Source organism: Anomaloglossus baeobatrachus, chromosome 4 (genome assembly GCF_048569485.1).
Source record: "Anomaloglossus baeobatrachus isolate aAnoBae1 chromosome 4, aAnoBae1.hap1, whole genome shotgun sequence".
Taxonomy (NCBI): domain Eukaryota; kingdom Metazoa; phylum Chordata; class Amphibia; order Anura; family Aromobatidae; genus Anomaloglossus; species Anomaloglossus baeobatrachus.
The window spans coordinates 10,137,334-10,149,831 of record NC_134356.1 but is presented as its reverse complement, the minus strand read 5'-3'; the positions used below and the strand labels follow the sequence as shown (position 1 = coordinate 10,149,831).

The window sequence follows — 12,498 nt, the reverse complement described above, 5'->3', positions numbered from 1 at the left end:
AAGCCTGCGAGTCCCGCTTCCCCATACACTCCTATAGAAAGCCTGCGAGTCCCGCTTCCCCATAGACTCCTATAGAAAGCCTGCGAGTCCCGCTTCCCCATACACTCCTATAGAAAGCCTGCGAGTCCCGCTTCCCCATACACTCCTATAGAAAGCCTGCGAGTCCCGCTTCCCCATACACTCCTATAGAAAGCCTGCGAGTCCCGCTTCCCCATACACTCCTATAGAAAGCCTGCGAGTCCCGCTTCCCCATACACTCCTATAGAAAGCCTGCGAGTCCCGCTTCCCCATACACTCCTATAGAAAGCCTGCGAGTCCCGCTTCCCCATACACTCCTATAGAAAGCCTGCGAGTCCCGCTTCCCCAGACACTCCTATAGAAAGCCTGAGAGTCCCGCTTCCCCATACACTCCTATAGAAAGCCTGCGAGTCCCGCTTCCCCATACACTCCTATAGAAAGCCTGCGAGTCCCGCTTCCCCATACACTCCTATAGAAAGCCTGCGAGTCCCGCTTCCCCATACACTCCTATAGAAAGCCTGCGAGTCCCGCTTCCCCATACACTCCTATAGAAAGCCTGCGAGTCCCGCTTCCCCATACACTCCTCTATAGAAAGCCTGCGAGTCCCGCTTCCCCATACACTCCTATAGAAAGCCTGCGAGTCCCGCTTCCCCATACACTCCTATAGAAAGCCTGCGAGTCCCGCTTCCCCATACACTCCTATAGAAAGCCTGCGAGTCCCGCTTCCCCATACACCCATATAGAAAGCCTGCGAGTCCTGCTTCCCCATACACTCCTATAGAAAGCCTGCGAGTCCCGCTTCCCCATACACTCCTATAGAAAGCCTGCGAGTACCGCTTCCCCATACACTCCTATAGAAAGCCTGTGAGTCCCGCTTCCCCATACACTCCTATAGAAAGCCTGCGAGTCCCGCTTCCCCATATACTCCTATAGAAAGCCTGCGAGTCCTGCTTCCCCATACACTCCTATAGAAAGCCTGCGAGTCCCGCTTCCCCATACACTCCTATAGAAAGCCTGCGAGTCCTGCTTCCCCATACACTCCTATAGAAAGCCTGCGAGTCCCGCTTCCCCATACACTCCTATAGAAAGCCTGCGAGTCCCGCTTCCCCATACACTCCTATAGAAAGCCTGCGAGTCCCGCTTCCCCATACACTCCTATAGAAAGCCTGCGAGTCTATAAGAAAGCTGATAAAGCAGGACTCACAGGCTCTATAAGAGGGCGGTGGAAGCAGGACTCACAGGCTCTATAAGAGGGAGGAGGAAGCAGGACTCACAGGCTCTATAAGAGGGAGGAAGAAGCAGGACTCACAGGCTCTATAAGAGGGCGGAGGAAGCAGGACTCACAGGCTCTATAAGAGGGAGGAGGAAGCAGGACTCACAGGCTCTATAAGAGGGCGGAGGAAGCAGGACTCACAGGCTCTATAAGAGGGAGGAGGAAGCAGGACTCACAGGCTCTATAAGAGGGAGGAAGAAGCAGGACTCACAGGCTCTATACAAGGAAGGAGGAAGCAGGGCTCACAGGCTCTATAAGAGGGCAGAGGAAGCAGGACTGACAGGCTCTATAAGAGGGCGGAGGAAGCAGGACTCACAGGCTCTATACGAGGGAGGAGGAAGCAGGACTCACAGGCTCTATACGAGGGAGGAGGAAGCAGGACTCACAGGCTCTATAAGAGGGAGGAAGAAGCAGGACTCACAGGCTCTATAAGAGGGCGGAGGAAGCAGGACTCACAGGCTCTATACGAGGGAAGAGGAAGCAGGACTCACAGGCTCTATAAGAGGGCGGAGGAAGCAGGACTCACAGGCTCTATAAGAGAGAGGAGGAAGCAGGACTCACAAGGCTCTATAAGAGGGCGGAGGAAGCAGGACTCACAGGCTCTATACGAGCGAAGAGGAAGCAGGACTCACAGGCTCTATAAGAGGGTGGAGGAAGCAGGACTCACAGGCTCTATAAGAGGGCGGAGGAAGCAGGACTCACAGGCTCTATAAGAGGGCGGAGGAAGCAGGACTCACAGGCTCTATACGAGCGAAGAGGAAGCAGGACTCACAGGCTCTATAAAAGGGTGGAGGAAGCAGGACTCACAGGCTCTATAAGAGGATGGAGGAAGCAGGACTCACAGGCTCTATAAGAGGGTGGAGGGACCCTCAGGCTCTATAACAGGGTGGCGGGTCTCTCAGGGTTACCCTATGGCTCCTGGCAGCAGTATATACCCTTATTTTACCGCCTCCCCGCCATTATCGTTTGCTGCCATCAGACATATCTATCATACCTCACATACAGGTGCATTACATATGATTACTGTTCCTTTAAATGATGCAACACCCCACAGCCCCCAATGTTATGCCCCTCACCCAGCATGGAGGGGTCCGGCGGAGGTCAGGTTTCGGGTGCTGATGATATGTGATGTGTGGATGACGTATCCTCCGCTGTCAATATATGAGTATACAGCATCCGAGTGTGAATTGTGAGTAGCCTGTAATACCCTTATAATCTACCGGGGAGGATTCAGCCCCTTATAATACACAAGTGCAGATAATGGCCGTGTGTCACCGCCGGGGAGGATACAGCCCCTTATAATACACAAGTGCAGATAATGGCCGTGTGTCACCACCGGGGAGGATACAGCCCCTTATAATACACAAGTGCAGATAATGGCAGTGTGTCACCGCCGGGGAGGATACAGCCCCTTATAATACATAAGTGCAGATAATGGCCGTGTGTCACCGCCGGGGAGGATACAGCCCCTTATAATACACAAGTGCAGATAATGGCTGTGTGTCACCGCCGGGGAGGATACAGCCCCTTATAATACACAAGTGCAGATAATGGCCGTGTGTCACCGCCGGGGAGGATACAGCCCCTTATAATACACAAGTGCAGATAATGGCCGTGTGTCACCGCCGGGGAGGATACAGCCCCTATAATACACAAGTGCAGATAATGGCCGTGTGTCACCGCCGGGGAGGATACCGCCCCTTATAATACACAAGTGCAGATAATGGCCGTGTGTCACCGCCGGGGAGGTTACAGCCCCTATAATACACAAGTGCAGATAAAGGCCGTGTGTCACCGCCGGGGAGGATTCAGCCCCTTATAATACACAAGTGCAGATAATGGCCGTGTGTCACCGCCGGGGCGGATACAGCCCCTTATAATACACAAGCGCAGATAATGGCCGTGTGTCACCGCCGGGGAGGATACAGCCCCTTATAATACACAAGTGCAGATAATGGCCGTGTGTCACCGCCGGGGAGGATACAGCCCCTATAATACACAAGCGCAGATAATGGCCGTGTGTCACCGCCGGGGAGGATACAGCTCCTTATAATACACAAGTGCAGATAATGGCCGTGTGTCACCGCTGGGGAGGATACAGCCCCTTATAATACACAAGTGCAGATAATGGCCGTGTGTCACCGCCGGGGAGGATACAGCCCCTTATAATACACAAGTGCAGATAATGGCCGTGTGTCACCGCCGGGGAGGATACAGCCCCTTATAATACACAAGTGCAGATAATGGCCGTGTGTCACTGCCGGGGAGGATACAGCCCCTTATAATACACAAGTGCAGATAATGGCCGTGTGTGACCGCCGGGGAGGATACAGCCCCTATAATACACAAGCGCAGATAATGGCCGTGTGTCACCGCCGGGGAGGATACAGCTCCTTATAATACACAAGTGCAGATAATGGCCGTGTGTCACCGCTGGGGAGGATACAGCCCCTTATAATACACAAGTGCAGATAATGGCTGTGTGTCACCGCCGGGGAGGATACAGCCCCTTATAATACACAAGTGCAGATAATGGCTGTGTGTCACCGCCGGGGAGGATACAGCCCCTTATAATACACAAGTGCAGATAATGGCCGTGTGTCACTGCCGGGGAGGATACAGCCCCTTATAATACACAAGTGCAGATAATGGCCGTGTGTGACCGCCGGGGAGGATACAGCCCCTATAATACACAAGTGCAGATAATGGCCGTGTGTCACCGCCGGGGAGGATTCAGCCCCTTATAATACACAAGTGCAGATAATGGCCGTGTGTCACCGCCGGGGAGGATACAGCCCCTTATAATACATAAGTGCAGATAATGGCCGTGTGTCACCGCCGGGGAGGATACAGCCCCTTATAATACACAAGTGCAGATAATGGCTGTGTGTCACCGCCGGGGAGGATACAGCCCCTTATAATACACAAGTGCAGATAATGGCTGTGTGTCACCGCCGGGGAGGATACAGCCCCTTATAATACACAAGTGCAGATAATAGCTGTGTGTCACCGCCGGGGAGGATACAGCCCCTTATAATACACAAGTGCAGATAATGGCCGTGTGTCACCGCCGGGGAGGATACAGCCCCTTATAATACACAAGTGCAGATAATGGCTGTGTGTCACCGCCGGGGAGGATACAGCCCCTTATAATACACAAGTGCAGATAATGGCTGTGTGTCACCGCCGGGGAGGATACAGCCCCTTATAATACACAAGTGCAGATAATGGCCGTGTGTCACCGCCGGGGAGGATACAGCCCCTTATAATACACAAGTGCAGATAATGGCCGTGTGTCACCGCTGGGGAGGATACAGCCCCTTATAATACACAAGTGCAGATAATGGCTGTGTGTCACCGCCGGGGAGGATACAGCCCCTTATAATACACAAGTGCAGATAATGGCCGTGTGTCACCGCCGGGGAGGATACAGCCCCTAATAATACACAAGTGCAGATAATGGCCGTGTGTCACCGCCGGGGAGGATACAGCCCCTTATAATACACAAGTGCAGATAATGGCCGTGTGTCACCGCCGGGGAGGATACAGCCCCTATAATACACAAGCGCAGATAATGGCCATGTGTCACCGCCGTGCCGCCCCCCGCTCTTCATGGTGATATAATGTGCACACATCGGCGTGGCTTGTGTATTATAACATGGGTGAAGCTGGCGGAGGCCGGCGCGGGATGGCCGCCATGATTGTCGTCACACTGCTTTTTACTTTTTTTTTTGTTTTGCGCATTATTACTACCTGGAAACTGTCAGAATGCAGGGCGATTGCTGGTGACGGATCTCAGTATCTAGTTCTGTTACCTATCCATATTGTTTATAGGATATGTGTTTCATCACTGGGGACCCCCCACTGATCACGAGAATGGGGGGTCCTAAACTTCCCTGTGTGAATAAATCTGTAAAGAGCATGTGCGACCTCTGCTCCATCCTCCGTCTGTAAGAGGCTCGGATGCACGTCCTCACATGGGACCCCCGTTCTCATGATCTCAAAAGCTGGACTGTTGTTAATTTGTTAACAACTGTCAAAATGTTGTTATTTGCTAATATATCAGTCCGGAAGAAAGGTATCGCAAAAAAAAAAAACAACACATCGGATCCATCAACAGCAGCTTGTTGGCACTTTCCATACACCATGGTCAGATCAGAGCCGTCAACAGCAGCTTGTTGGCACTTTCCATACACCATGGTCAGATCAGAGCCGTCAACAGCAGCTTGTTGGCTGTTTCCATAAACCATGGTCAGATCCGTCAACAGCAGCTTGTTGGCACTTTCCATAAACCATGGTCAGATCAGATCCATTAACAGCAGCTTGTTGTCAGTTTCCACAAACCATGATCACAACAGATCCGTCAACAGCAGCTTGTTGGCAGTGTCTATAAACCACAGTCACATCAGTTCTGTCAACAGCAGCTTGTTGGCAGTTTAAATAAACCATGGTCATGTCAGATCCTTCAACAGCAGCTTATTGGCAGCTTCTATAAACCATGGTCAGATCAGATACGTCAACAGCAGCTTGTTGGCAGCTTACATACATCATGGTCAGATCGGATCTGTCAACAGCAGCTTGTTGGCACTTTCCATAAACCATGGTCATATCAGATCCATCAACAGCAGCTTGTTGGCAGTTTCCACAAACCATGGTCAGATCAGATCCATCAACAGCAGCTTGTTGGCAGTTTCCACAAACCATGGTCAGATCAGATCCATCAACAGCAGCTTGTTGGCAGTTTCCACGCAGGAAAATAAACAATGATAAAATATGGGAACCTCCAATAATAAAGGCCGACGCTTTTCACGACATCCTCCATCTCATGACTAATTAATGGCACACAATAAATCTATCTTTCTTTGTAGTGCGCTGTGATGAGACGTGGCGGGATGTGATGAGACGTGGCGGGATGTGATGAGACGTGGAGACGTGGCGGGATGTGATGAGACGTGGCGGGATGTGATGAGACGTGGCGGGATGTGATAAGTGTACATGGCGGGATGTGATAGATCCGTGCACGCGGAGAAGAAACACGATTTACCAATTCTTCAAAGCACGCGTTTGAGCTCGGTGACGGACGCTAATTGCCGCCATGTAGCAGTTTGTTCACCGTCAGGAGCGGCAAAAAAGGAGAAATGACGGAAAACCGGGGAACGAGGCAGAAGAAAGAGCGCAAGAACGATGGCAGCGGCAACAAGTACCAACCGCGGGGTGGAAGGACAGGCGGCCACCATTTTTGTTTTAAAGGGCCAGTGCTCAAAATAACTTGGAAGCAAGAAATAATGAGAATAGCGGAGCAGATAAAGCTGGAAACGCGTCAATCAATAGAGAAGAAACAGATTTCTACTTATTTTTTGGCTAAACTACAACCGAAAGGGAGTGGGTGATAAAGTTGGGGTCTTTTCCCCCCATTCACTTTATCTGGGGTGGTGTTGCAGCCCCCTGGTCCAGGTTTGATAAGACCTGTATTTGGCAGCCATGGCTCCTCGTTACTAACGGCCTCGGGTGACTTCATTCTAGGATGGCGGATAATGGGAATAATCAATATTAATTAGGGTGGGAGGACAGACCCCCTCGGAGGGCGAAAGGCGGCCGCTATTCCATGTAATCTGCCAGGGCAGCAGCCATGATGATGGTTTCAGGACTGGCAGCAGGGATGATCCCGCCTATGAGTGGGGTGTATGGTATAATGGGGGGCGGTGGTATGAAAAATGGCAGCGCTAGGGTCTGAAAGGGTAAAAGATGGCGGTAAAGGCCTGGTAAGTGATATTCAGGTACCCTCTGGGGTCCGCTCTTCCCATCCGCGCGGCTGGATGGCGGGGTCTCCGATGTCGTTGTCCCTAGGATTATGATCTGTAAGAGGGAAGTGAGGGAGGTAACACACAGATACAAGCAGGAGTGAAATACACCCCCACGCTGGTGTACGCAAATAGCCGAAAAAATAAATCATACTGTACATAGGGGAGAAAATGACGGCAGTTCATAATTCCCCCCAAAATCTAAATATTACATACAATGAGCGCAGTACTCATTTCTGCCAGCAGATGGCGCAGGCGCAGTATTTACCGAGAGTCTCATGTCTCTCTGCTGCCACCCGGAGGCAGTCAGGGTGAACTGCAGTCTATTAGGCCCATACAAGGGATAATACCCCCATTTATCCACCGTACCGTACCTGGGCTGTCGTCAGTCATGACGTGGTACACAAAGCTGCCGGTGAGATGTTCTGCAGCTCGTCTGTACCAGAGCGGGAAATGGTCCATAGTGAAAATACTCTCCTTCTCCTCGTAACGCAAAAACTTCCTAAAGAAAAGGACATCTCATGTATGACGGAGGCGGCAACGAGCAGGAAAAGAATAAAAAAATATTTAATTCTCGAACATTCTACAATGTGGATTTGTCAGAGGTAATTTTGTGTCACCTGCAGTTCCTCTAATCAACACTAGATGGCAATGTTGTCAATAAAATCACAAGAGTCCACCAGAGGGCGCTGTCCACACTTGTGCGGTAACTCACTTGTTTGACATCTGCTCGGGGCCAACAAACAGGTTTTTTCGGATGAGTCCAGCGCGGGTCCCCAGGAAGGCGATCTCCACCCCATTATACTCTCTACATGAGAAGGAAACACATGAGACATGGACGATCAGCTGCTCCACGCCGGAGACCCCCGTCCAATACGGACGCCAGACACAGAGGGGGGTGGGAATGGACTCTACTTACTTGGACATATTGAGAGCAAGCTGAGTCCAGTAAGCCTCCATAGGGGCCGTCACCACCGCATCAAACAGGACCTCCTTCACCAACTCCTCATCACCTGAAGAGGAAGAAGAGGACAAATACATTTACTGCACTGATCCTCCAGAGCTGCACTCACTATTCTGCTGGTGCAGTCACTGTGTACATACATTACTGATCCTGAGTTACCTCCTGTATTATACTCCAGAGCTGCACTCACTATTCTGCTGGTGCAGTCACTATCTACATACATTACATTACTGATCCTGAGTTACCTCCTGCATTACACTCCAGAGCTGCACTCACTATTCTGCTGGTGCAGTCACTGTGTACATACATTACATTACTGATCCTGAGTTACCTCCTGTATTATCTTCCAGAGCTGCACTCACTATTCTGCTGGTGCAGTCACTGTGTACATACATTACATTACTGATCCTGAGTTACCTCCTGTATTATACTCCAGAGCTGCACTCACTATTCTGCTGGTGCAGTCACTGTGTACATACATTACATTACTGATCCTGAGTTACCTCCTGTATTATCTTCCAGAGCTGCACTCACTATTCTGCTGGTGCAGTCACTGTGTACATACATTACTGATCCTGAGTTACCTCCTGTATTATACTCCAGAGCTGCACTCACTATTCTGCTGGTGCAGTCACTGTGTACATACATTACTGATCCTGAGTTACCTCCTGTATTATACTCCAGAGCTGCATTCATTATTCTGCTGGTGCAGTCACTGTGTACATATATTACTGATCCTGAGTTACCTCCAGTATTATACTCCAGACCTGCACTCACTATTCTGCTGGTGCAGTCACTGTGTACATACATTACATTACTGATCCTGAGTTACCTCCTGTATTATACACCAGAGCTGCACTCACTATTCTGCTGGTGCAGTCACTGTGTACATACATTACTGATCCTGAGTTACCTCCTGCATTACACTCCAGAGCTGCACTCACTATTATGCTGGTGCAGTCACTGTGTACATACATTACATTACTGATCCTGAGTTACCTCCTGTATTATACTCCAGAGCTGCACTCACTATTCTGCTGGTGCAGTCACTGTGTATATACATTACTGATCCTGAGTTACCTCCTGTATTATACTCCAGAGCTGCACTCACTATTCTGCTGGTGCAGTCACTGTGTACATACATTACATTACTGATCCTGAGTTACCTCCTGCATTATACTCCAGAGCTGCACTCACTATTCTGCTGGTGCAGTCACTGTGTACATACATTACATTACTGATCCTGAGTTACCTCCTGTATTATACTCCAGAGCTGCACTCACTATTCTGCTGGTGTAGTCACTGTGTACATACATTACTGATCCTGAGTTATCTCCTGTATTATACTCCAGAGCTGCACGCACTATTCTGCTGGTGCAGTCACTGTGTACATACATTACTGATCCTGAGTTCCCTCCTGTATTATACTCCAGAGCTGCACTCACTATTCTGCTGGTGCAGTCACTGTGTACATACATTACATTACTGATCCTGAGTTACCTCCTGTATTATACTCCAGAGCTGCACTCACTATTCTGCTGGTGCAGTCACTGTGTACATACATTACATTACTGACCCTGAGTTACCTCCTGTATTATACTCCAGAGCTGCACTCACTATTCTGCTGGTGCAGTCACTGTGTACATACATTACATTACTGATCCTGAGTTACCTCCTGTATTATACTCCAGAGCTGCACTCACTATTCTGCTGGTGCAGTCACTGTGTACATACATTACATTACTGATCCTGAGTTACCTCCTGCATTATACTCCAGAGCTGCACTCCCTGTTCTGCTGTACGAGTCGTCCTGAGTGTGTATGTGTCAGTGATAATAGTGTTCCCTGGTGTCCTGTGTGACGCGGGGGGCACGGTGCCCGTGTGATGATGGTGGCACTCACACTCCAGGTCGGGCTCCTCTCCGGTCAGGAAGCGGGTGACTGCCTGCAGCTGATTGAGCTTGCGGTGGTCGGGGTCGATGTCTGTGATGCAGTATATCCTGGGGGTGAGAGCACAGTCACGTGTTACCGCTGCGCACGGTGCGGAGCAGCTCCACGCGGCGCCGGGGCCAATCGCTCACCATTCATTGGCCACGCTGAGGTCCGGATGCAGCAGGTCGTGAAGCCCTGAAAATACCACAATCAGCAATCAACAAAACTCCGGCTCTCTGGTGTAACCACAGCAGTACATGCAGGCCCTGGTGTAGGAACGGCGCCCCCTGCTGGGGGAACAACACGGTGCCCCCATCATAAGAGCAGCCTCACAGTGCGGCCAGTGCCCTCCAAAATTCACTTTATAAAGTGGAGATAAAACTTTTTTATTATATTAAAATGTTTTTTGTGTCTTTTTTAATGATAAAGTGCTCTTTTCTTTTCCTCTGTTGCACGCCGGTTATTTTGACATACGACATGGCCTAGTTCGGGTCAATGGGTCAGACCAGCAGCCTGGTCATGTGATCTCTTAGTCAGCGATCACATGATCACAGGGACCAATAGAAAGCTGGGAAGGCAGAAATGGGAAAATAATGTTTCTGCGGTCTTTTTTTTATAATACCTCAGCGACCGCCATCATTGAATGGGTTTATGGTGATGTCCGTCGCCGTACAGGGGCCGTCTCTGGGGTATATATACTACAATGTGGGATGAGTGATGGGTCCTCACCTTCCTCCATGGACGTATTTCCTATGAGGATGTACTCTCCATGTCCACGGGTCAGCACCACCCCCAGACTGACAGCGAGGGAATAAGGCACAGACATTTATTTGTTACTGTTTTAGGAGAATCTGAGTCCTCCTCCCCCCTCCCCTCTACCCCTCACCCCCCCCAACCCTCCCCCACCCCTCCGCATCCCCCCACCCATCCCCTCCCCCTCCTCACCTCCCCCCCTCACCCTACCCCCTTCCTCACCCTACCCCCTTCCTCACCCTTCCCCCTACCCCTCCCCTCACCCTTCCCCACTCCCCCTCCCTCCACCCCCTCCCCCTCCACCCCTTCGCACCTTCCCCCCTCACCCTTCCCCCCTCCCCACCCTTCCTCCTCTAACCCTTTCCCTCCCCCCCTTCCTCCCCTCACCCTCTCACCATTCCCCTCCACCCCTCTTCCCCCCTCACCCCTCTCCACCCTCTTCCCTCACCACCCCCTCCCCCCTCCACCCCCCTTTCCCCTCCACCCCCCTTTCCCCTCCACCCCTCTCCCCCCTCCACCCCCCTTCCCCCCTCACCCCTCTCCCCCCTCCACCCCCCTTCACCCCTCACCCCTCTCCCCCCTCCACCCCCCTTCCCCCCTCACCCCTCTCCCCCTCCACCCCCTCCCTCCTCACCCCTCTCCCCCCTCCACCCCCTCACCCCTCTCCCTTTCACCCCTCACCCCCTCTTCCTTCTTCACCCCCTCCCTCCTCACCCCTCACCCCTCTCCCTTTCACCCCTCACCCCCTCTTCCCTCTTCACCCCTCTCCCCCCTCCACCCCCTCACCCCCTCCCTTTCACCCCTACCCCCCTCTTCCCTCTCCACCCCCTCCCCCCTCACCTGAACGGGGTCTCACTGATGTCTGTGTAGAAATAGTCGCTGGTCAGGAACAAGACTCGCTTCTGTAAGAGAGCAATGTCAGGATGGTGAGGAAGCGTCTGTGTGACGGCTCACATTACCAGGATTAGGCTGATCGCTGATGGGGCAGATCGGGAGTGTGACAAGCTCTGCTGCCGGCAAGAAGAAGAAAGCGGCAGCATCTAGGAGCCATGAGGAGAGATGGGAAATAGAGGACAAGTAGTGCGTGCATCTCTATAACGACACATGTATGATCCCAGGCGTCTGCGCACTCACCCCTTTATCAACAGTGACCTTCACCTCCATAGTGAGCGACCCGGTCTCTCCATTAATCATTGCAGTCCGGAGCTGTGTGCAAGGAAAGAAAGTGTGAGCGCATTATATATAGTATATACACACACTATGGAGAGAAAAGTACTCGCTCTCCGCCACAAGGTGTCACTGTTGCTACACACTGTTCCCTGTGGAGCAGCAGAGCTGAGCGCACACTTTCCCAGTGCAGCAAAGCGAAGCCTGCTCCTTCCAGTGCAGCAGAGCTGAGCGCACACTTTCCCAGTGCAGCAAAGCTAAGCCTGCTCCTTCCAGTGCAGCAGAGCTGAGCGCACATTTTCTAGTGCAGCAGAGCTGAGCGCACACTTTCCAGTGCAGCAGAGCTGACCAGACACTTTCCAGTGCAGCAGAGCTGAGCATGCACTTTCCAGTGCAGCAGAGCTGACCAGACACTTTCCAGTGCAGCAGAGCTGAGCATGCACTTTCCAGTGGAGCAGAGCTAAATGCACACTTTCCCAGTGCAGCAGAGCTGAGCGCACACTTTCCAGTGCAGCAGAGCTGAGCATGCACTTTCCAGTGCAGCAGAGCTGACCAGACACTTTCCAGTGCAGCAGAGCTGAGCATGCACTT

At 51.6% G+C, this 12,498-nt stretch overlaps 1 protein-coding gene across 1 annotated transcript in view; it reads right to left on the bottom strand.

Annotated features, from left to right (window-relative positions):
- The window catches only part of LOC142301950 (voltage-dependent calcium channel subunit alpha-2/delta-4-like), a 62,671-nt gene that overhangs the window by 3,844 nt on the left and 46,329 nt on the right, over nt 1–12,498 (bottom strand). The window contains exons 19-26 of the mRNA XM_075343012.1: nt 11,875–11,946; nt 11,581–11,642; nt 10,717–10,784; nt 10,137–10,182; nt 9,958–10,055; nt 8,012–8,105; nt 7,808–7,900; nt 7,467–7,594 (exon numbers count right to left, since the gene is read on the bottom strand). Coding sequence (XP_075199127.1) covers nt 7,467–7,594; nt 7,808–7,900; nt 8,012–8,105; nt 9,958–10,055; nt 10,137–10,182; nt 10,717–10,784; nt 11,581–11,642; nt 11,875–11,946 — 661 coding nt within the window. The remainder of the gene's footprint in view (nt 1–7,466; nt 7,595–7,807; nt 7,901–8,011; nt 8,106–9,957; nt 10,056–10,136; nt 10,183–10,716; nt 10,785–11,580; nt 11,643–11,874; nt 11,947–12,498) is intronic.